Consider the following 24,807-nt stretch of genomic DNA (forward strand, 5'->3'; position numbering starts at 1 on the left):
AGTTCCCTCTGTCGAAAAATGCTTCAACCAAGGAATTCCTGCAGAACACCGTCCATGGTTCTGATTGTTCCCTGTGTGCAATGAGTGTGGCCTCTGCCACCAGCCAGATGATTTCTAGAATCCTTGTCAGCATCATGGCCAAAAGCTGTCTAGAAGCATAGAAATGATTAATTAGAATTTAATAGACCCGGCTAGATAGTTTCAATATCAGCTTGGCAGATCATGGCTGGAAAGAACAGGTCCTGGGAGCAAAACTCCCTTGCCAACCTTCTTGTACTATTTTGGCAGCTATTGGGGTGTGAAGGGAAAGGCCAGAGGTTGACCACAAAGCCAAAGTAACCTAAAGCTAAAAGAAAAGTATTCTGAATCAAGAAAAAAATTGGAAGCCGCAGAAAGTTATTAAACTCTTCTCAAAGAAAAACAGATTACCAGAGCATTAGAAATGTGCAAAGGTGCACACTAAAACATAATTGTTGACTAACCTGCACTTACTAATAACAATCTGAAAAGTTTCAACATGAATGGTTTGTACTTGGTGCTTGCTTGGCAGTTTTTCGTTATGGCTTACTGACTGCTATTTCATGACTGGTTCCAATATCCTCTTATGATTTGCAAGACATAGCTGTATTCTGTTGTTAGGTGGATTTTCCAAAACTGATACAAACAATAAGATGTATGTCTGCTTCAGTGGCAGACTGCTCAGGTGGTGCTGACATCTGGACTGGAACTGTATGATTAAACAGACTGTTGTTTTCAATTTGCTATACCTCCATTATTGAACCCGAAACTGGGCAAGTTTCCCTTTTAGATGAGAGATGGATCAGATCTGCACACTTCAATTTTCTTTCCTCCTGCCTTGTATAAATTTTGGGAAGTCATCATCCAGTGTGGTGAGTTGGTTGATGGCACTTCAGCCTAAGGAACCTGTTAGTTAGCCATAGGGATCAAGAGTGTTGGCCCTACCAGGGCTAGTCTGGCTAGAATTAGTTGCTTAGATGCCCAGTTATATCCCTTGCTACCAGGGGATGATGGATCCATCAGCTAGAGGACTGGATTACTTCCTTCTGTAGATGTCCTATGTTATTTCTGACTTTTGGCAACCCTAAAGCAAACCTATTATGGTGTTTTCTTGGCAAGATTTGCTCAGAGAATGTTTGCCATTGCCTTCCCCTGAGGCTGAAAGCATGTGACTTGCCGCAGGTAATCCAGTTGGTTTCACGGCCAAGCTAGGAGTTGAACCATGGTCTCCAGAGTCACAGTCCAACACTCAAACCACTATGTCATGCTGACTGCATCATTTACCACCAATAAAGCTTATCTTATAGCAGTGATGTGTGGATTTAGTAAGATGGAACCTTGCCTTACTCAGTATAATCTCACTGAACCAAAAATGGATGTACAGTAATTGTCTGCTTCTCATGGGCTTCAACATGCCCGGGGCAAGTATGTTAAGAGTGCCAGTTTTGGACTGGAGAAGTGTGAGATCCAGTCCTTGTCCCAGAAATTCTGGACCACTCTCTTTCAGTCTGCTTCATAGCTGAAGACATGAATCAACAAGATTCTTGTGAGGATGAAATGAGATAATCCTCAACAAGATTCTGGTGATGATGAAATGATATGTTGATGTAGGCTGTCCTAAATTTTTATGGAGAGTGAAAGAGTACAAATAGAATTAAACATGTGTAGCAAATGAGTCCTTGAACAGATCAAGCCTGAACTCTCCCTGGAAGCCATGATGATCAAATTGAGGCTGCCATACTTTGGCCACATCATGAAAAGGCATGGATAACTGGAAAAGACAATACTGCTAGTAAAGGTGGGGGAAAGCAGAAAGAGAGGAACGGCATGCCAGATGGACAGACTCAATCAGGGAGGTCATGGATCTGGATCTACCAGATCTACTAAGCAAAGCAGTGGAGGATGGGGGGCTTGGAGATCTCTTATTCACATGGTCGGCATGAGTCAAGTTTAACCTGAGAGCAGCTAACAACAACAACAAATGTATTTCACACCCTTCTTCAATGATGAAAATAAAAGTCATTCCAATGCTTGCAATAACACAAGTACCTCATGAAAAAGACAGGCCTTCAATGAACTACTATTTTTAGTTTGGTTTTGCAGCAACTAGATTACCTTTCTACAATCTGCTGCCTTCCAACACATCTATGTGAAGAGCTCCAGGTGTATCCGGAATTTGGAAATAATTTGTTAAAAATGAATTCATTATCTCTAACTTGCTAGCATTTTCAGCAACAGCCTTGCCAGTCATTATTTCAAACGTTAAATATTAAAACATAATTACTTAGTAATAACTGCTGTTTCTTGATACTTTAACATGACACTGGTCATTTCTAGTCATTTTTAAAAAAAGTTAATTTAAAGATTTCACAGTTTAACAAAATATTAAAAATTAAATGTATTTATTACAGTTTAGCATTAATAGATTTTCTGAATAATTTATAATTAACACATCAATAAATGTGGTCCAGATACATATTACCAAGAGTAGCTATTCCTAGTAAGTTAGGTAAACTCAAAACCTTGTTGTCTAGTGGTGATTTTTTTTAATAAAATTGTTGCTTCATTTTAAAAATATGCTTAGTACCAACTGTAAGTCTGGGATAATTAGTTCATCCTCTAACTAAAAATATCAGTTGCTCTGGAGAGAGGAAAACAGGAATTTCAGATTTTTTTCTGAAATAAATCTAGGTACACAAACATGGTGGTTTCAGAAGATGGTCTTTAAACAAGCTTTGGGCTATTTTGGATGTTCTTGAAAAAGTGGAAACAGAAGAAATATGAGTGACTCATCTTTCTCCTGCTTCCACTTACAAATCTCAGGCAGAGGGGGAGAATGTTTTGCCCCTGCACTGAGAAAACATATGTAGAGAGATCTTGTAGCACCTTTGAGACTAACTGGGGGAAAAAGAAGTTGGCAGCACGAGTTTTTGTAGAGTTGAGTCTACTTCCTCAGCATGCACTTTCGTAGACTTGAGAAAACATATTTATTAGTCACAGATACCTTGTCCTTCCTCTAATGAACTCAAGGCAATGTACTACACAACAACTCTGTGACTCAGGTCAGACTCAGGGTGCATCTACACTGTAGAAATAATGCAGTTTGACACTACATTGATTGCCATAGCTCTATCCTACAGAACCCTGGGATGTCTAGTTTTGTGAGGCACCTGTACTCTTTGGCAAAGGATGAAGACCTGCTAAAGCTACAAATAGCAGGATACCATAGGATGGAGCTAAAGCACTTAAAGTGGTGTCAAACAGCATTATTTCTACAATGTAAATGCACCCAAGAAAAAGAAAGAGAGAAAAGGATAGATAATTTCCATGGTACATTGCATGGCTGAGAGGGAACTTGAACCTGGATCTCTGCAGTCCCAGACCAACTCTAATGAATAGACCACACTGGCCCTCACATTCCTCTATGCAAAAGAATGCATGTTATTACAAGAATATGCCATTCATTCAATCAAGGAGTTTTCAGGACTGGACAACCAGGCCCCATGTCAACTCCACAACAACACAGTTAGTAGATTAAGATATGAGACTAGCACATGAGAGTGCTTTGATTCTGTGTTCCTGCATGGCAGGGGGTTGGACTGGATATCCCTTGAGATCTCTTCCAACTCTATGATTCTAAATAGGAAGACTGTAAAAGGTACAGAGAAAGGCAAAGGTTTATGGAATGATACACACAATAATCCTCATTGTCACTTCTACCCATTTACACATTTTACACCACACTATTAAAAGGTTTCTGCACCAGTAACTCTGCTGTACCATTTACTTGGGAAAAACAGCTGTGCTGAACAAACCCCCACATCTGCTGAAAGCCAGTAATCAGCCTCACAACAGAGTCAGCTATTCTGAGCATTTGTCAGTGGGCCAAATGAGGAATTTTAAAGAAAAGCCTCAGCAAACATAAAATAGTCATCCGAACTAGGGCATTACCATGAGCTTTGAGGGTTACAAATATGGATAACCGTATGTCTTTTGCCACTCCACTAAAAGAGAAATAAAATAAAAGAGAAGCAACAGGATGCGGTAATTAGAAAGTGAAACTCCTACTTGGAAAACCAGGTTCAACGTCCCAAACAAGTCATATCTACTACTTACTGGATGATCTTGAACCAGGCAGTCTCTCTCCAGGCAAGTCATGCTCTCTCTGAGGTAGGATAAGGTAGGGGGTAGCCAGATATACCACTTTGGACCAATTACTAGTTGTCGAAACTCGTAAATAAACTAAAACTAGGAAATAAAGTAATTTTTGTTGTTGTGTGCCTCCAAGTCATTTTTTATTTATGGTGACCCTAAGGTGAACCTACCATGGGATTTTCTTGGCAAATTTACCCAGAGGGAGTTTGCCATTGCCTTCCTCTGAGGCTGAAGGAGCATGACTTGCCCAAGGTTACCCAGAGGGTTATTATGCTCGAGCAGGGATTCAAACCCTGGACTACAGAGTTGCAGTCCAACAGTATACACAGTACAATGGGAGAAAGTGGGGGAGGAGAGAAAAACCGGGACATTTTAAAAACAACTGAGAAAGTGGGATGCCAAAGGATTAACTGGGATTATCTTTGCCAAACTGGGACACAGAAGAATATGTTATAGCAGGGGTAGTAAATATTGTTTCTGCTCAGGACCACATTCCCTTGGAAGTAATCTGTTGTGGATCACATGCTAGTAGTTGGTCAATACACCTTATTTTTCGCTCCTTCTCCCACCCACTCTGTGTGGGCCACTGACATTTTTCTCTCTCTCCTTCCTTTGGGATGTTGGAAGGAAAACAGAGAATTCTTCTAGAAGCCTGAACTAAAAAAATTACATTTGCAGGGTGCTTTTGGAAGCATGCCATAGAGACGTAGGTTCCCACTCCGGTGTACAGGATTTCACTCAAACCAAGCTTGGAAAGAACATTTCTGGATTACAACTACTAGAATTGTACATTCAGCATGGCCACTAGCCATCCCATGCTGGGAATTGTAATCCAAAAATGAAATGTCTTCAAGCTCTGCTACTTAGCTGAGCCAACAGAATGAAGAAAGCCTAATGAACAGCTTTGTAGATGTAAAGGCAACAGAAGATATTCCCAGTTCTGCTTCCTACATCTATTTCTTTTTTCTCACTTTTCAAGGTCAGATCCCATCTGGCCACTTAACTAAACAGTAAGACCAAGATGAATTATTTCTAAAATTCTGCTCTGTTGGGCACAATGTTTATCACTCTTAGTTATGGGGTACTGGGTTCAGCTGAGAAAGCAGGCAACTCTGTTGAAATTATCCTGCTGCCAGTTTTGACAAATATAAACCCACAGCATACTAGCTAGATGCCATGCTGAAAGGGACACATTCTTTTGCCATTAAAATAAATAAATAACCAAAATGGCCACAAAGTTGGTCTGAGTGACAGGTTTATGAACTGTACTTTGAACGACCAAAATTAAAAAGGGAATAGATCTGCTAAATGTAAATAGAAGTATTTCAAAATAAACAGAGAATGGGGAATAGAATGAGGGAAGGCGGGAGGAATGATGACAGAAAAATGTTCCCATTCCAACTACATGGAAGCTCTGGTTAACATTAAGCAGCACTGGAAACAACTGCAGCACGTATGAGAACCGCTGTCTTAACCTTTTTCGTTGGCCTTCCAGAGGCTTCAGGCTTCCACTCCCAGAAAGCTCAAGTCCAAAACATTTGGAGGACCAAAAGTCTTGTTCTAGGTCAGTGATTCCTAAACTTTGGTCCTCCAGCTCCAGCCACCTAGGCCAATAGTCAGGAATCTGGGGAGCTGAAATCCAAAAAATAAAAAAATAAAAAATGAAGGACCAAGCATTACCAGCAGGTAGTTGTCCAGCCACTTTTTGAACATGTCCAGAGAAGTAGACCTCACCACCTTTCTAGGCAATTAATTCCATTGTTGAACTGCTCTTATAGTCAAGAGATTCCTTCTAATATTCAATCGAAATCTAACTTCAAACCATTAGACCTTGTCCTACTCTCTGGGGCAATGGAGAACAAGCCTCCTGTCTCCTCTCAGGCGACAGCCCTTGAAGTATTTAAAAAGAGCAATCATGTCATCACTCAGTTTTCTCTTCACCAAGCTTAGCATACCCAGATCCTTCAACCTTTCCTAAAATGTTTTGTTCTCCATACCTCTTATCATCCCCATTGCCCTTCTCTGGACTTGTCTATATATTTCTTAAAATAAAGTGCCCAGAACTGAATGCAGTATTTCAGATGAGGCCTGACTAGTGCAGAATACAGTGGGGCTATTCCTTCCTTCAGCTTGGAAATTATACTTTTATTATTGCATGACCACTTTTCAAATATACTTCCCTTTGCCATACTTTCCCCAAAGACCATTTGAGTGAACAGTAGAAGGAATTTCTTGCCAGTAAAAGTTGTTCAGCAGTGGAACCAATGCCTTTAGAGAGGTGGTGGGGTTTCCTTCTCTCGATGTTTTCAGAGACTGGAAAGCTACTTGCTGGGGTTGCTTTAGCTGGAGATCTTGCACTGAATAGGGGTAGGAAGAGATAACCATGAGGTCCCTCCCAACTCTATGAAGTTCATGACATGGGAGGCATCCCATTCAGAAACGGGATTTAAAACTCAGAAAAAAACTAAGAAGAGACAGAAAAACACAATTTATTTTCAGACACATTGGGGTTAACACAACATTAAACTGGCTAGAAAATCGACAAAACACAATTCTTTTTACTTTTGGAATTTTCCAGAAGTAAAAAGAATCACGTTTTGTCTACTTTCTAGCTGGGTTAATGTAGAATTAATGCACCTTAACAGCAACGTCATCTGAAAATCAATTGCACTTTTGCGTATCTTTTCTATTTTCTGTTAGGTTTAATGTTGAGTTAACCTGGACGTTGTCTGATAATAAATCCACTTTTGTGTGTGTGGGGGGGGGTTCACCCATTTTTGCACGGGATCCCTCCCGTGTGATAAATTCCTATGACACTGAGAGCAATGGAGAGCTCTTTTTCCCTGCATCCTTCCTCAGCTTAAATGTATTTTACTGTATTTGTATCCCACCTTTCTCCCAACATAGGATCTGAGGCAGCTGACATTATGAATTAAAAGTATCTAAAAATATAGTGATAAAAGTATTTTTTAAAACAATTAAATAAATTACTACACTGGGGTCCAAAATACACTATAGAAATAATCCACTTGAGACTGCTTTAACTACCCTGGCTCAGTGCTAGGGAATCCTGGGAATTGTAGTGTATTGTGGAAACCAGAGCTCTCTGACAGAGGAGGCTAAATATCTCACAAAACTAATTCCCAGAATTCCCTAACACTGATCCAGGGCAGTTAAAGTGGTCTCAATCTGGATTATTTCTGCAGTGTGTTTTGGACCTGAGGTACCAGTACTTTAAAACAATGTAAAACCATTATTTAAAAGACTATGGCTGCATCCACACTGCAGAAATAGTCCGGTTTGACCGCACTTTAACTGCAAAGGCTCAATGCTATGGAATTCTGGGAATGGTAGCTTGTTGTGGCACCAGAGCTCTGCTCTGCAATTCCATAGCACTGAGCCATGGCAGTTAAAGAGGAGTCATACCAGATTATTTCTGCAGTGCGCATGCAGCCTATCAAAGCACAGTACATAGGCATCTTCCTGCATAGTCAACCAAATGCCTGTTCATAAAAAATGTCTTTACCTTCTGGCAAGAGGAGAACAGAGAGGGGGCCAGTCTAGCTTCCCATAGGAGAGAATTACTCAGCCTTTCTTTCAACCCCACCAGGCTCACATAGAGATGTATAAATCACCCTTTGAAGTTGTTGTCAGGGGCTTGGGCCTGAGTTACTTGCGGGAACGCCTCTCCCTACATAATCCGCCCCACACTCTTAGAACATCGGGGAAGAATCTGTTATTACATACAACTAGACTAACTTCTACTTCCCAGAAAGTCTTCACTGCAACTGCTCCACTGCAACTGCTCCCGGAAGAGATCCGTCTTACTACCTCCTTGGAGGTCTTTAAGAGGGCAGTTAAGACGGATCTCTTCCGGCGATCTTATTTCTTATAACACATATTTTTCTATCTCCTTGACCTAGATTGAAACATCTCTCTCCTTTTTGTTTTGATAGTATTGTTTTAATTGTTATCCATTTTTATATTTTATTGTACTATATTGTTGTTTTTATTGTTCTGATTTGCATTTGTATACTGAATATTGATATTGGGCTGTAATCCTGCCTCGATCCACCTGGAAGAGGCAGGAAAATAGGCTCCATCAGGGCTAGCCTGAAGAAAGAGAGCCCTCCCTCCATGATAACTGTCATCCTTCGGCCTGCGAGGGAGTGAATAGGCAGGCCCAACTCTACCAGGGCTAGCCTGAAGAAGAAGAGCCCTCCCTCTAGTCCATCTGCCTTGGTCCAGGCCTCAGAGGGAGAGAATAACCACTGGACCTCATCCCCTTCCCAACCACCATTCCCTTCTCCTTTTGTGTTGTGTCTTTTAGATTGTAAGCCTGAGGGCAGGGAACTGTCTAATTAAAAATAAAAATTGTAAGCCATTCTGATAGCCTTTAGGGCTGAAGGGTGGGGTATATATACCATAAAATAAATAAATAAATAAATAAATAAATAAATAAGAAAATATAAATAAAAATATTATTGTTGTTGTTGTTGTTGTTGTTAAGAAAAAAGATAAAAGCTGAGCATTTGTCCTCCTATCAACCCATCCTATGTCATGTAATAAATCTGAGAAAGGAGTGCTTTAAAAAGGTTAAATGGGGGGGGGGGGGGAGTAGGAAGGATTGAACGACCCAAGAAGGGAGATCACAGACCTGTGCAGTTTGACCCTTGAACATTTATGCTGAATCACAGAGTTAGAAGAGACCACCAGTCCAACCCCATTCTGCCATGCAGGAAGACACAATGAAAGCACTCCCAACAGATGGCTATTAAAAAGCTCCAAAGAAGGAGAGTTCACCATTCTCCAGGGCAGTGTATTCCACCGTTGAACAGCTCTTATTTTCAGCAGGTTCTTTCTAATATTGAAGTGGAATCTCTTTTCTGTAGTTTGTATCCATTGTTTTGTGTCTTAGTCTCTGGAGCAGCAGAAAACAAGCTTGCTCCAAAAATATAAACATGGCTATCGTGTCACCTCTTCACCTTCTCTTCTTCAGGCTAAACATACTCAGCTCCCTGAGCTGCTCCTCATAGGGCATGATTTCCAAACCTTTCACCATTTTGGTCACCCTCCTATGGACACATTCCAGCTTGTCAATATCCTTCTTGAACTGTGGTGCCCAGAACTGGACACAGTATTCCAGGTGAGGTCTGACTAAAGCAGGATAAAGTGGCACCAGTACTTCCCATGAATATATTGTTGGTTATCCTAGGCCAGGTACAGATGGCCCACACGCCCCGCAACCCTCGCACGTGACGAGGGCATAATGGCGGCGCCCTGTTTACATGGGCACCACCATTGTTACATAAGTGCTGTGCGGTGCCCGCATGGCACCGCACGGTACTTACGTAACAAGTGCGCCAGCGGCACACTCATTATACCACCGCTGCGGCAGAAAAAGAACCTGCTTTTTGCGGGTTCTTTTTCCACCAGCGGGAAGCCTCGCTGTTTGGTGGCTGAGGCTTCCCTCTGGCGGAAAAATAGGCGCCGGCAGGCCACCCTTTTTGGGTGGTCTGTACCGGGCCATAAATAAATAAATCACTTGCACACACACTGCCACATATATGTTCATGTTACTCTAATGTTTACTTTTTACAATGCAAATCTTAAAAAGTTCATTCAGAAGATAAGGCCCTTAGATCAGAACCAATCTTCTGGACACGTCCCCTGATGCTCAAGCCAAGGCAAAGTGCATAGTACCTACAAGTCATATCAAAATATTCTTGCACTTGAGGCAGATAATTTCACAGTGCCTCTGCTCCTCCCCAGAACTAAAAATGCAGCAATAATACATTAAAAGACTTAATAGTTACCAGTCATTTCATGAAACGAATGATCAGCTGGCCACCTAAACTTGCTAAAATGGTAAGTCTGGCCCTGCTTCTGACTTCAGTGGAATTTACTGTCATGCATGTATGCTTAGGGTTGTCGTCTTACTATCTAAAAACTGAAATCTTGAGGAGTCTCTTCTATAGTCATTGCCCTTCACTTGATTTTAGGCTGCTATTGCTATTCTCCTGCTGCTTAACATTATTGTTTGTTAGTTTTTGTTTTAGGATCCCTGTTTATTGTATTTTCAATCTGCTTTGATTTAAGTAAGATGCCTCATGCAGCCTGCAGAATTGCAGGATATAAATTAATATGTAGTTGCTGTTATTATCATCATCATTAAAATTTCTCTTCTCTAGAGATTTATCTTCTATAGCCAGCCCACTCTAAGAAAATTATGAGTTGCTTTAAATTCATGTTTAAATAGAGGCAGGAGGGAGGGGGTGAGAATCATTACTTTTTTCATTAAGGAAAATAAATAATAAATTAATAAAAACATGAAATTGTCCCAAAGCTACATTAAGGCTGAGTCACAGTCTTCTATTAAATTTCTCAGACCATTCACTGACTGTTTGCTGAAATCAGCTGTCATCACAAACCGGTGCCCTAGAACAAGGAATTTAGGGCAGAAGTTTGGCTCTCATTAGAAGGCATGGCAGGGCCTCCAAACAACAGCAAGACTATCTGACCACATTTTGAAGGAAAAAATACATACTACCATCTAAAATAAGGTGCCCCCCCCCAAAGACCATGACGTTTGGACTCTAAAATTACCCAGCTGCATCATTATCACCTCATGACAGATAGTATGGTTTGAGTTTTAGACCAGGACTCCAGGAGACCAGGGTTCAAAACCTTGCAAAATCATGGAAATCCACTGGAAGCCCTTCGTCAAGTCACTCTCTCTCAGCCTCAGAGAGAGGCAATGGCAAACCCCCTTTAAACAAATGTTGCCAAAAAAAACCCACAATGGGCTCGCCTTAGGGTTGTCATAAGTCAGAAATGACTTGAAGGCACACACAGCAACAACAACAAAACAATCACTGTCATCAAGAGACTCTTCACAAAGGAAGAAGGAAAAGCAACTGTGCCCTGTGCATCAAAGACAACTGCTTTATTTCCAGCTATACACAGGAACTTGAAGCTAAACCTGACAGTTCTGTTGTCCAAATGGCAGGTGCAATAGTGATTATTATTAAGCATTTTAATTGTTACCCTTCTTTGTCACGACTGCTCTTTGGCTTACCATGGATTCACTGATCAAGAGGAGGAGGAGTGCCTCTTCCACGTTGTCGTGAGGACTGTAGATGCTGCAAGACAGACACACTTTTTAAACACACACACATACATATATAGAAGCAACATCAAGAATTAGGCTCATGGGACACTCTTGTTAAAGTTACCTCAGGACTAGTAACTTGAAACGCCTCATGCATGATTCATTTGTTATATAATAGTTTCGCCAGACTGGGATGACTAAAAGTCATGGGGGGTGTCTTAACGGAAAACTCCACTCGAACTACATTGAGTGCAGACACAGTCTATTCAGGCAGCAATTTTCCATCCCAGGCACTTATTCTGCGATGGCTACATCAATTACTTATTTATTTCCTGATCCTATTTAAGATACTAGTTTTTAAGCTACTAGAATACTTTAGATCTTCATTTACAGTGCTAATGGTTTGGGACAAACATACCTGAATATCTACCTGTATTAATACCCATCAGCCTTGGCCCTAGCATCAGGTTTCAAGGACCTGCTTTCTGATTCTTTGAACAGAACTATTAGACTGGTCAGCACCAGGGACAGAGCCTTTTCCTTGATGGCCCCATTACATTGGAGTTGTCTTCACAGGGAGATTCTTTGCCAAGTGCTATCTACGGTTCTTTCTATACAGTTTTTTCTATAAAAGTTGTTATAGGTTGAACCTCCCTTATCCGGAATTTTGAAATCCAAAATGCTCCAAAAAACAAACTTTTTTCACAGGTGGCTGAGATAGTGACACCTTTGCTTCCTGATGGTTCAATGCACAAAATTATTTAAAATATTATGTGCAAAATTACCATGTATAAGTTGACCTCATATATAAGTCAAGGGCAGGTTTGGGGACCAAAATTATGGGTTTTGATATGACCTATGGATAATAAGTCAAGGGTAAAATTTAGGGGGCATATAACAAAGGATCTCAAGAATGGAGCAAAGGAAAACAATGTCAAAAAACGTACAAAATTCCAGCAGGCATGTTTGTGTTCATAGTAAAGGCTGGATGAATGAGAGAACAGATGGGGGTCAGTGCTTCCAGGAAAGATTACACTTTTGCTTTTCACCAGGGGATGGTTCCTTTTTTAAATAAGAGTCAAAGTTCAGTATTTACATTGACCCATGGATACGTCAACTCAGGTTTTGGGGGTTGTTTTGTCCCAAGAGTGATGCTATGGACTTTGGGTGTAGTAAGGCCTCTGGCTCTCGGGAACATAGCCAGAACAAAAGACTTGTCCACAAATCTCTTACGTTTCCAAAAGCTTTACTGGTTATAACACAAAAACATGAAACTTATCTCCTTTTTTTTTCAATAGTCCTTCCTAAATACCTTGCTCTCTTCTTGATGTATTCTATCTTTCTTTGAGGACTATCTTTCTTCTTTTGTGTCAAAGGAAAATACTCTCTCCAGGTCTGACTTGGCTGAAATCTTACTACACAACTGAAACTAGCTAGAGGGAGACAGCACAAGACCCTGGGATTTCCCACAATCCTTGTCTTTCTTAAAGCTAAAGATCTGTATTTCCCCTCTTAAACTAATACATAGAAAACCTAATATAATGTCAACTAAATATATGTCTCAAGAGCATCAAAAATGCTCTGGAGGCATGACAGGGGTGAATTTTTTGACTAAAATTTCTAGACTTATACAGTACCTTCGGGGTATGCATATAAGATGTATATGATGCATATGAAACATAAATGAATTTCATGTTTAAATTTTGGTCCCATTTTCAAGATATCTCATTATGTATCTACAAATATTCCAAAATCTGGAAAACTCCCAAATCCCTTGTAGTCTCAAGTATTTCAGATAAGGGAGACTCAACCAGTATTTCAATTAGTTTACAGATAATTTAAGAATTCAGATGGGCATTCTTTACTGCAGTTACGATTTTGTTACTAGACGTATGGATCCATAATGGCTCTGTATTCACTAACACTAGGTAGTCATGATTGTGGGACTATTGCCACAAATATAAATGCCCTCTCAAAGATACTTTAACAGGGAGCAATTGCTCCAAGAGATGGAGGTCTGTTCAGTTGGACAGGAGGCACAGGAGGCTGGGGGGGAGGGGAATCAGACCAGGAGACATTACTTAATTATACATAAATAACTAAGCAAGCAATGGAGAATATGAGTCCTTGTTTTGTAAGTATTTTATCTCTTTGTTTTATTTTATATATTTTTATGTTAACAGATTTTATATTTGCTTGTTCAGATGTTTCATTCATTTCTAAAGCCAATTAAATGCCCCTCCAATTAAATTCCCATCCTAGAAGTGTCCATACCATTAAAGAACATTAAACTAATCAAATCAGGATGGAAATTGTGCAGCTAAGGAATTGCATGCAGCTAATGGGGAGATCCTAGGCAGCCCTTCCCTCACTGAACACCAAATAACTTTTAAACGTTTAGAAATACACCATTTTTTTGTCTGAAAATAGACACAAGGGGCTCTATTTCTGCTTTAAAATGCTGTTTTAGGGGGCCTTGGCTGTGAAACAGCAAGACAAACAGACTAAAAGTGTAACTTTCAGTCACTGCTGGGCATGCTGGAATGGCTCAGCAAAGCCCCCCCCCCCAAAAAAAATATAGCCACCCCTGTATTAAGCAATAGACAGAAAGACAGAACCTTAAAACTCCTGACATAAAAACACATTTTCCCTACATTAATTTTAAAAGCCAAGTTATGTGGGCCTACAGAGGCTTCAACCAAAAACCTGACTCTTACTTGGAATCAGTATCTGAAACTCATTGGTCTTCCACACTGCAGAAATAAAGCAGTTTGACATCACTTTAACCATCATGGCTCCATCCTGTGGAATCCTGGGATTTATAGTTTGGTGAGGTATTCAGCCTGGTCTGTCAGAGAGTTCTGGTGCTTCATAAATCTACAAATCCCAGGATTATGTAGGACAGAGTCATGCCAGTTAAAGTGATGTCAAACTGCTTTATTTCTGCAGTGTGGATACACCCTTAGCATTCCTGTCTCCTTTACCATCCTACCAGCTTTAATTACTCCCTAACACTAATCTTCTAACTTTCCTTCCTCAGATTTCACCAGCAATACATGGCCTTTCCTGATCCTGGGCCCTATATCAGTTTCTTTCCCTCAGCCAAACTGATATTGTACCTGCTCTGTACCATCTATATCAATCAAGCTGTCAGGAATCTGTCATGGTCTCTCTCATTTCTCCAGTAATTGGAATATTCTGAAGATTTTTTTAACCTCACACCAACTCAGCCAATGGCTCGACAGGGTGGATTTGAAGGAAATATACACAATCAGTATCAGCCAAAAAAGCTATGAGAAGCCTAGACTGTTTGCTTTTTCTTTCTTCCTTTCTTTTGGTCCCACATGCATCAGCCTCAAAGAACATTACGCACTTATCTCCAGTGTGTAGTAGCAGTTTTCGACGCAGAGTGGTGCAGAAGTAATAAGTATCCTCTTTGTTCATAAACTCAGGAAGAGGATCAGATAAAGGGCTCCAGTAACACTCTTCACTCAAGGAGTGGAGGAGCAATTCTGCCAACTGTTTGGCAGCAGTCTGCAAAAGAATGGAAAGAAAATGGGCAAAATACATTTTTTAAAACTCAGAAAGGTATATATTCATATTTAGGATTAATGATCTCACCTTGTGCTTTGAGCCAGAACATAATGCATTGGGGCTGCATTGATTTTTTTTTAAAAAATCTAACTTTTGCAAAGCTGAGCAGTTCTGCTAGGCATATACATATACATACAAAATCTGCGGTCTAATTAAATTAGGGGCACTCTTCTAGTCAAAGGTTTCTTCAATCAATTAATCTAAACAGCTAAATCAATAAGACATCACAACTACTATATATACTTTTCCCTCAAGGTCCCAAAAAGTCACTACTCCTATGTCCATTACCTTTCTCTCCTGCCTCCACTCCATTCTTTTGCTAAACAAATTGCCAAATATCCCCCAAACTCCACCAATGGGATAAGAATAAAGCATGAAGATTGACTGGCATCACAACAACTAATTGAGTTCCTTAGAACAAAGTTGAGACATCAACACAACAAGCAAATAAATGTAGAATGCATGTTTAGTTAGAACTCTCTTTGGGCGGGGATTTGTTTCTTTGGGAGATGTCCCCCAGTAAGCTTGCAGTAAGCTAGCCCTCATGAGGAATCTGCACCTAGGACAAGAGGCTATGGTTAAAACAGAATATGGAGAAACAGAATGGCTTCCAGTTGGCAAAGGAGTCAGGCAAGGATCTAGCAATAGCAATAGCAAGTACATTTCTATACCACTTATCAGTGAACTAAGCACTCCCTAAGCAGTTTACAGTATGTAAGCTAATTGCCCCCAACAAGCTGAGTACTCAGAGACCTATGGAAGGATTCTTCTTCCATACTGTCCGTCCCACACATTAAGGTCCTCTGGGAAGAATTTACTTCAGCCAAAAAAATCAAGGCTAACTTCTGTCACCCAGAAGGCCTTTTCCACTGCTGCTCCGAAGTTGGGGAATGACCTGCCAGAGGAGATCCACTGTATTTCTATTCTTTCAGCCTTTAAGAAAGCTCTTAAGATGGATCTCTTCCGACAGGCCTTCCCAACCTAGCTTCCCCTTCCTGAAGATGAAGATGAATAAGAATAGCAATACAAATATCAAAAACTGTCGTTGGCACCTCTTTATCTCCGTTCAATTTCTCCTCCAGTTTTTAGCTAATTGTATTTTAATGTTTTTACTATAATATTATGACTATTTTAACATTGTTGTTTAGAACTGGGATAGGGGGCTGGGTACAGCTTTAATTTTGAATTTTATTGTAACCTTTGATGCATTTTTTATTGTTGTAACCCACCCTGAGTCTGTGTGATTAGGCGGGCTATAAATAAATCATTTATTTATTTATTTATTTATTTATTTATGTATTTTTGAAATAAACGTGCAAATTTTGTGCAGAGTAAGTCCCAAAATGTGAATAGGGTTCAATAACAGCATTATTTTCAAAGACTCTCTTGCAGCAAGAAGAAAATGGTTAAAAGTACTAATTGTTCCCTTTGAGAATAAAAATAGTGAAGGACTGCAGCCCTCCTTAAGATTACACTACAATTGAATTCTTCTGGTTTTGTCTTTGACTGTCCCAAAGGACAGGAAGGTCTCCTTTTTTATGTTCCTTAGCTTTAAAAAAAGTGACATGAGACTACCTGTAGCAGAGGTACACATAATAATAAATATTAATCATGAAAGCTCAACAGAACATCAATGTACTAATCTCTACTGTTTAGTGTGGAACCAAAGCTGTGTGGTTTGATTGAAAATATGACTCTCTAAAGGAAAGTCATACTTCTTTTGAGAGAGAGAGAATTCCTCATTGCACAGTTCTCAGGCTTTATCAATTAGTTTCACTTTTTTTATAAACAAAATCAGACAAATTAGAATAGCCCAAGTCTTTGATTTATATTATAACAGCCTTTGGCAGGGGATGGGGTGTAAAGAGAACATTATTCTGCTTGGAATACACTTTCTAACCACAAGTAAAATGTACTCACACATTGTCATTTAGTGTTACAAATTAATTTAATTACATGCCTTGTCATGTTAATCCTTCTATCCCAAAAGTGGGATTTTGTCACTTAATTTTTAAAAAAATTATTATTAAAAGCATTGCTAATGCAAGAATAGAAGACACCATTCAAGGCATCTCAAAAGTTCTGAAACAATAATTAACAATTTGCAGAAGTGGCTGCATTCAGACATCCAGGTGAATCCTTGCTTAGAAAAACAGACTATAAATGGGGTGACACAGCAAGAACCGTTGCTAGAAAAATTACTTTGGAGATTACAGCTACCAGAATTTTCAATGCTTGCAGGAAAATCATGGGAGTTTACAATCTCTCTCTCTCTCTCTCTCTCTCTCTCTCTCTCTCTCTCTCTCTCTCAGTGTCTTTTCCAAGTTCTGTGATAAATCTCTGCCTTGTATGACCATGTACCTGATCTTGGTCCTTCTTTACTGCTCTACTCTGCTTCAACTCTATGGGCCTTTCACATTACACAGTTATAGCACTACGTTTCCACTTTAACTGCCACGACAACTTCCTATGAAATCTTGAGATTTGTAGCTTGATGAGGCACTAGAATTCTCTGGTTGAGAATGCTAAATGCCCTTTCCTAAACAGCAGATCCCAGGATTCCAAAGAATGTTGTCATGACTATTAAAGCCAAATCATAGTACCATCTGTAGTATGAAAGGGACCTAAGTGGGAAATAAGAGTCTTTTGCTTCCATTTTCTGTCTAACCACAGTTTAATGTATGCAAAGCAACCTTGTAGCACCTTTAAGACTAATTGAGCAAAAGATGTTGTACCACACACTTCCATTGACTTAGGTCCAAGACACCCTGTAGAAATAATCCAGTTTGAGATTGCTTAATGTTACATCCAAACTTTCACTGGTGGTTCATAATAGCTGCTCTTTTTAATGGATGATGACAGTATAAGATTTGGCTATCCCCCGGAGAAGCAATTCCTCCAAGCTCCTCTTGTCATGCAAAGAAAAATCTCTGTACATGTGTGACAACAGAGCTGTTACTGGGGGTATGCAGGGGATTCACACCGCACTAAGTGACACCCTGGTGGCAACACCTCAGAGCAGGTGTATACCTAGTAGGACTGCCGTGGCTACTGGGCAAGCAACAAAGGGTGTTGCCTGCCTTTCTCACTCACTCAGCAGCTATGCCAGACCCCAGTAGGCCCTCAGGACAAGAGGGAAAGATGCCTTGCCAGATCCTGAATGGTCCCCTTGGAGGCCGCAGCAGCTGGCTTGGTGGGCAGGCGAGTAAGGCAAGATAGATGGACTATGGAGCAGTTGCTCCCACCTACCCCCTGCAGCCCCTTCTGGGACTTGCACCAGGTGACATCAAACTCAGGGTTGCCACTATGTGAAAGGGAGGCCTCTGCAACTCTCTCTGCACAGAAGAAGGGGGAACTGACCATACTGGATCAGGGACAAAGCTTAAGAGGGGGGCCTGCCCTTGACATCATTCAGTCCCTGAAACCAATCTTATTCCCTCCTTCTTTTAACTCTTCAACAAGAACATTTTGGTGGTCCTTCCACCTCTTAAACTGGTGACCAGTATGGAACTCTTTTTTTTTAATTACAAAGTGAACCACACATTTCTGAAATTAAAAGGATCTGGCCAAAGTTTTAAGTTTTAAGTCAAACATATATTGTGTGATACATATTGTACTGTGTAACAACTGTGTAATGATTATTAAGGCTGAAAGCTATTACAGTCAGCCCTTCACATCTGCAGATTTGACTTGCAGATTTGATTAATATGTTCTCTAGGAATATCTAAGTCCTCCAACTCAACTCTATGGACAATGTCTGCAGAATCACACAGAAGGACCTAGATATTCCTAAAGAGAACACTTCTTTAGGCATTTGTAGGTCTTCCAGTGCAATTCTATGGACAACTTCTGGCAGAAATTGACATATAGGTTTCTCATTTTAAATGCTGTTGTATTTATTTGAGTTCAGTTCTACCTGAACTTATTAACCAGGTAGCTAAATGCAAAATTGTAGGGCCATACTCCCACTCCTTGGCAAGAAGGTGAAAAGATAACGAAGTACATACAAGCACCCACAACTGTTTTCTTCTTATCTGCCAAAGGAAAGGCTACTACATCTTGTAATGAACTGGCCTCTTACCATTCGGAAGCTCTGAGTAGCCTTCGTTTCCATGCTCCGTAATAATTCTCGGAGATTTCGTATTCCTTTAATGATGTTGCTAAGAACAAGCGAGAAGCAATAATAATGTAAAGGAATATTGATTTGATTGACAACTACCACTATAAAATGGGATGGGAGAAAGAAAAAGGAAAGAAGAACAGCTCTGACATTTAAAAAAAAAATAACCCATTATTCTCAGATGATGGTCCCATAGGGGGAAAAAGCGAGCCAATGAGACCTTTGAACAAGAGGATTTCTCTAGTGAATTCAGACTGTAGAAATCATACATCTTATGAGCATAATCAAGTGTCCTCACGTTCACAGTTTTTAGACACGATATAATACATGCTGTGTTAAGAGATCTGTTTGTGCCCTCTTGTGGCTGTCAGAGAAATAAATTCAATCCAACCTGCTTGCCTTTAAAACCTTTAAAATGGGGATTCTCAACCTGTGGTATGGAATTTCAGGGGGTGCAACCAAGAGTGGCTTGTGTCCTTCAGTGACAAGTCACAAATCATCACTCTGGTTTTTTTTTCTGAATAAATTAGAATTTAATTGCTCATGCAATGAGTTAAAGGCTTTTTTTAGTCCAATTTATTCACCCACAGGAATGTACGTGGTTCAAAAAATTAGAAATTGGACTTCTTCATCTTCAAATATACTATTACTTTTGTAAGGAATGTGAACATTAATCAAACATGTCCTAGGGATATAGAAAAGTTTGGGAACCACTGCTTTTAAAATAATACAACAAAATCTAATATTCACAAAAGAATCTAATATTCACCATTATTGGCCAAAATGCAGAAAATATATCATGCAAGCTTTCAAAGCTTCACTGGCTTCTTCATCAAAAAAAGGTGTTAAAAACACCTTCTCATGCAGAAGAAGAAAAATTATAATGTTGTACTTACAGGCCTACATTTTGTGTCAGATATTATTTCTGTTTCAGTAGACCTGTGATTCTAACAATGTCAGTTTTCTTCTTCTATATAATTTTTACTATCTTTGTTTGACAAAGAAGCCAATAAAACTTCAAATGTTTTCATAATATATTTTCTGGATTTGGGCTGAGCCAATAAAGGTATTGCACCTCTGCAGATTTTGTTTACTTTGCTGCATGGCCAACACATCTACAAAATAGTGTGGGATTGCAAATCCATATAAGTCAATGTGCAGCAATGTGTGTGCATTATGGATGTGCTGCCATTAGGTTATATGGGATAGAGCTAGCCACAGAAGCTTCAAACCATGGATAGTCAGCCTCCCAATATAGAGGGTCAACTGTACTATGTTAGGGAAAGATGCATTAGTTCAGCTAAGAGCAGACTCATGACTCAGATTTCTTACAATTCAGGGTGACTGACACTTGTGCTAATGACTAATCCATGCTTCTTTGGTTCAGTGAAGAATACTGTTGCAGTCTTAAGCACACAGACTTGTGAATAAGTTGCCCATATTTACAGACTTGATGAGGATTTTAGAGGTCTTCCCACCTGGGTGGTAGATCCGCCCTCCACATGAACACAAACAGGGCACTTTTCTCCCTAAAGTCCAAGAACACAGGTGCATTTCTGCTAGGACAGCTACCCACAGACATAATAATGGAGCATGCATGTGTTTGGGGAGTCATTTTAATACCTCTTTTATTTAGTATAAATGGATGGGAATATTGCATGGACATATAGGAAGCTGACAACTACTGAGTCTATTCTGATTGGCAGCAACAGCTGTCTAGGGTCTCAGTTAGGATCATTTTCTAGCCCTACATGGGAACCCTTGGTATATTTCCTGGCTGTCTCCCATCTGAACACTAACTACACTCAACCCTGCTTAGCTTCTGAAATCTGATGAGATCAAATATGTTCCAAATGGCAAGGAATATATCATGGCACAGAGGTTCAACATCCCTTGAACAATATTCAGTGCATTTTGTTTTTTCTGCATGAGTCTGGATCACAATCCTGTTGCATATTTCTATTTGGTTTGCTTGTTAATATCTCTTATATTTTAAACTCAGGAATGTCATCCCTTTCGACTACAAATGTAGTCTACAACTGAAGGAGTCCAGAGAAATTCAACCAAGATTAATGATCTGGAAACCAAGCCTTATTGAGGAATGATTTAGGGTGCTGGGTATGTTCAGCTTGGAGAAGAGAAGACGGAGAAATGACATGGTAACCATCTTTAATTTTCTGAAGTGATGTCATGCAAAAGAAGAAGGAAGCTTATCATCTGCTTCTCCAGAGACTGGAACACAAACCAGTGGATTCAAATCACAAGAAAAAGATACCACCTTAACATTAGGAAGAACATTTTTACTATAAGAGCTGTTCAATAGTAGAATAGACTGCATCGGAGGGCGATAGACTAGATGAACCAATTACTACCTCCCAGAAACCGCCAGTCAACAGGGACACTGGCCATGCAAGCTGGGGGATTCTTGGAGTTGTCAATCAATAACTTAACTTTTCTGAGTTCTGCTCATAAGTTCATACCTCTTAAATGGAGCCTAGACTAAATGGAGAAAGTACTAGGAGAAATTGCATACAACACCAATCATTGGGAACTGCAGGTAGATTTTGTCTACTTACCCTCTTTTTAAGTGAGCCACGTAGGCACTCTGCAGGGCAGCTTCCATAAAGTAAGGCAATTCAAAGTCCAAAAGAGGTGCATGGCCACCCTTTATGCCTCTTGTATGTGTGTTGCTGAAGCTCTGGTAGTAGTGGAAGGGAGAGAGAAATGGGGCACCACTGTTACAGGTGAATAATTTCAGCAATCTGGTTAAAATTGTCACTATTTTTCTCCCATAAGAAAAGAGAAAATAACAAGACAAGACAAACTGAAAATTGCACTGAATTATCTTTGTTATTTCTTTGTTTGATTGTCTGGCCCATTTCTGCACTGCTGTCACAAGGATAACCAAGGTAAGAAGCCTACATTTAGGTAGAAATTTCCCCTTATTTCCACTAATGCATAGGCCTATAGAATCTGGGACCCACTGAGCTGAACACAAATACAGAGATGCACTGTCACAAATAATAACCCACTGGAGGTACGTCAATACCATCCCACTTTCTGTTGCCTGTGGGAATGGCAAAACCAGGAAGAATGTCAAACATTTGGTAAACCAATGTTTGGATCACACCGTATACAGAAAACCCACATATATAGACAGATACCTGCACAAGAACTCCAACCATCACCCATGACAAAAAAGAAGCACAATAAAAACCTGGTAGACCAGGCAAAACACATTTGGGAACCCCACTTCTTGGAAGATGAACTGAAGCACCTGGACCGGGCTCTACAGGCTAATGGTTATTCCAGCTCAGACATCAGAAAGGCTGCCAGACCCAGAAAAAGCCAGAGGAGGGAAGACAAGCAACCACCCAAAGGGAAGGTATTTTTACCATACATCAAAGGAGTCACAGACAGAATAGGCAAAGTGAAGCACAACCTTCAAATGGTTTACAAACTGACGAAGAAAATCCAGCAAATACTTCACTCAGCCAAGGACCAAAGAGACCCTCTCTCAGCTGCAGGAATTTACCGCATACCATGCAGCCGCGGACAAGTGTACATAGGGACCACCAAACGCAGTATGCAGACAAGAATCAAGGAACACGAGAGACACTGCAGACTGGGTCAGCCAGAAAAATCAGCAGTAGCAGAACATGTTACAAACCATCCTGGGCACAAAATGCTGTTTGAAAACACTGAAATTCTGGACCATGCCAACCACTATCATGTCAGGATGCACAGGGAAGCCATTGAAATCCACAAATTATTTCAACAGGAAAGAGGAAACCCTTAAAGTAAACAAGGTTTGGCTACCAGTCCGAAAAAATAGCAAGCTGAAGACTTAAGAAAAGGCAAATGAGAAATCTCCCAGGGTCAGGGATTTCCCAGCAGACAATGAGCACTAATCAAGCAGACACTAATCCTCTTTTGCAGACCCTCCCACCCTGAGGCCTGCCATTAGCAACAGAACAATATACATGCAAATCACTCCTGCCTTCCCAGGTCACACACTCTCTCTCTCTCTCTCAAGTGTGTGTGTATATATATATCCAATTCTCCAGGCAAGCATTCTCTGAAGATGCCAGCCACAGATGCTGGCAAAGTGTCAGGAATAAACTCTTCTAGAACATGTTCACAAAACCCGAAAAACCCACAAAAAACTATTTGGTAAAGCTACAAATTCCATCATCCCCAGCCACCATGGCCATGCTAGCTGAGGACAATAAGAGTTTTAATCCAATGCATCTGTGCTAGGCAGGGGAAAACAGTTCTAGTCCAGTATGACAGAAGAAATGTGGTAGTGTTTAGGTACTGCAAGCAAGTTTGTTCATCATTTTTTATGTATGTGTGTAACTGCTTGAAGCAAAAAGAAAATCTTTGAGATATTTGCATTCCATGCATAATGTAAAGTCATCTTACAAAAGCAAATATTGAAGGACTTTAAAGCAGCCACATGCAACTTCTTGGAGTCAAGTGCCTCCACTGGATGAACACCTCTACCAAAACTGGACCAACACTGTGGCAGTTCTCTATGGTTCAAGAGGATGCCAGAGCAGCCATGGAAAGATAGCGACTCCTTTCCTCCAAGAAAATAAAAGATGGAAAAGAGGGCTTTTTTTTTCCAGTAGAGTTATTTTGTTAGTTTGCTTTTGTCAGCAACTGCAACAGCAACACCCATCTGAATGGTAAGGTTTCAGTGATGGAAGTAAATGGGGACCAGAAAAAATACTTTGGGGTTGTACATGACTCATAAGCTACATGCTGCTTATGTTTTAGACACAAAGTATTATCAAACACAAAACAAAATAAAAAAAATTAAAAGCAACACAAAATACATCAAAACAAGAAAGCACATAGCACCCCCAAAAGTGAATGAAAACATTTTGCAACTGCCAAGCCACTCATAAGGGAATTAATAAAAAAGCCAGGTAAACAGAAAATGAAAAAAAGTATCCAAAGTAGCAGACTGGTCATCAGGATTTGTAGGAGCTGAGCAGATTTTTCTCTCTGTTGACCCTCAGGAGGTGCTAAGAGGCATTTCAAGTAGGCTTCCATTTACCTTCTCAAGTTCTTGGAGAAACACTTGAGCAATCACACATGCTTTTTCAAAGCAAGCCATGACTTCCTCCTCTCTTTCTGACAGCCGGACTCGGGAAGCGATAGAATTGGATGAGCGTTCCAGTGCCAAGCCTGCGAAGACAGCCAAGAAAACTCTTCTAAAAGTGCCAAGTGAGTCCCTGAGAGAGGCAGACTTAATGCATCACATTCTGACACTTGCTCTCCATTTCCTTCCCTCATGGGCATACATCCACACCTCATGCCCTGCAAATTCTCATCTGGCCTGCTCCCACCCAGCTCATTATTTGAGCTGGACTCACACAAGCTTCCTCCCCATCCCAACAAATCCTGAAACTATAAGAAGGTCATGGGAGGACAGAAGGTAAATTGAGATCCACTAGCCTCCAGGTGAGGACTGGGACTGCACACAGCCCACAGCTTTATGGCTATTTTTGTGGCCCTTGATCCCTTCAGATCCTCCAGACAGCTATTTTATCTAGCCAAAAAAAGCCAGATAAATAAATAAAGGCCTTGCAATACTTAACATGACTTTATTCCCACTATAGGTTTGCCTTAGGGTCGCCATAAGTCAGAAACAACTTCAAGGGACACAACAACAACAAGAAGTAGCTATACACAGAGAGTGGTGGAGTCTCCTTCTTTGGGAGTTTTCAAGCAGAGGTTGGATGTTCTTCTGTCAGCAGTGCTTGGATTGTGTCTTCCTGCATGGCAGAAGGAGGTTGAA

At 40.3% G+C, this 24,807-nt stretch overlaps 1 protein-coding gene across 3 annotated transcripts in view; it reads right to left on the reverse strand.

The window, feature by feature from the left end:
• The window catches only part of TTC7A (tetratricopeptide repeat domain 7A), a 317,709-nt gene that overhangs the window by 258,041 nt on the left and 34,861 nt on the right, over positions 1-24,807 (reverse strand). For all 3 annotated transcript variants that reach the window (XM_089529137.1, XM_089529136.1, XM_089529135.1), the window contains exons 4-8: positions 24,064-24,194; positions 21,575-21,696; positions 18,960-19,038; positions 14,658-14,818; positions 11,252-11,315 (exon numbers count right to left, since the gene is read on the reverse strand). In XM_089529137.1, coding sequence (XP_089385263.1) covers positions 11,252-11,315; positions 14,658-14,818; positions 18,960-19,038; positions 21,575-21,696; positions 24,064-24,194 — 557 coding nt within the window. The remainder of the gene's footprint in view (positions 1-11,251; positions 11,316-14,657; positions 14,819-18,959; positions 19,039-21,574; positions 21,697-24,063; positions 24,195-24,807) is intronic.

Source organism: Sceloporus occidentalis, unplaced genomic scaffold, assembly GCF_023333645.1.
Source record: "Sceloporus occidentalis isolate IW3139 unplaced genomic scaffold, rSceOcc1.0.p SCAF_6, whole genome shotgun sequence".
Classification (NCBI taxonomy): Eukaryota; Metazoa; Chordata; class Lepidosauria; order Squamata; family Phrynosomatidae; genus Sceloporus; species Sceloporus occidentalis.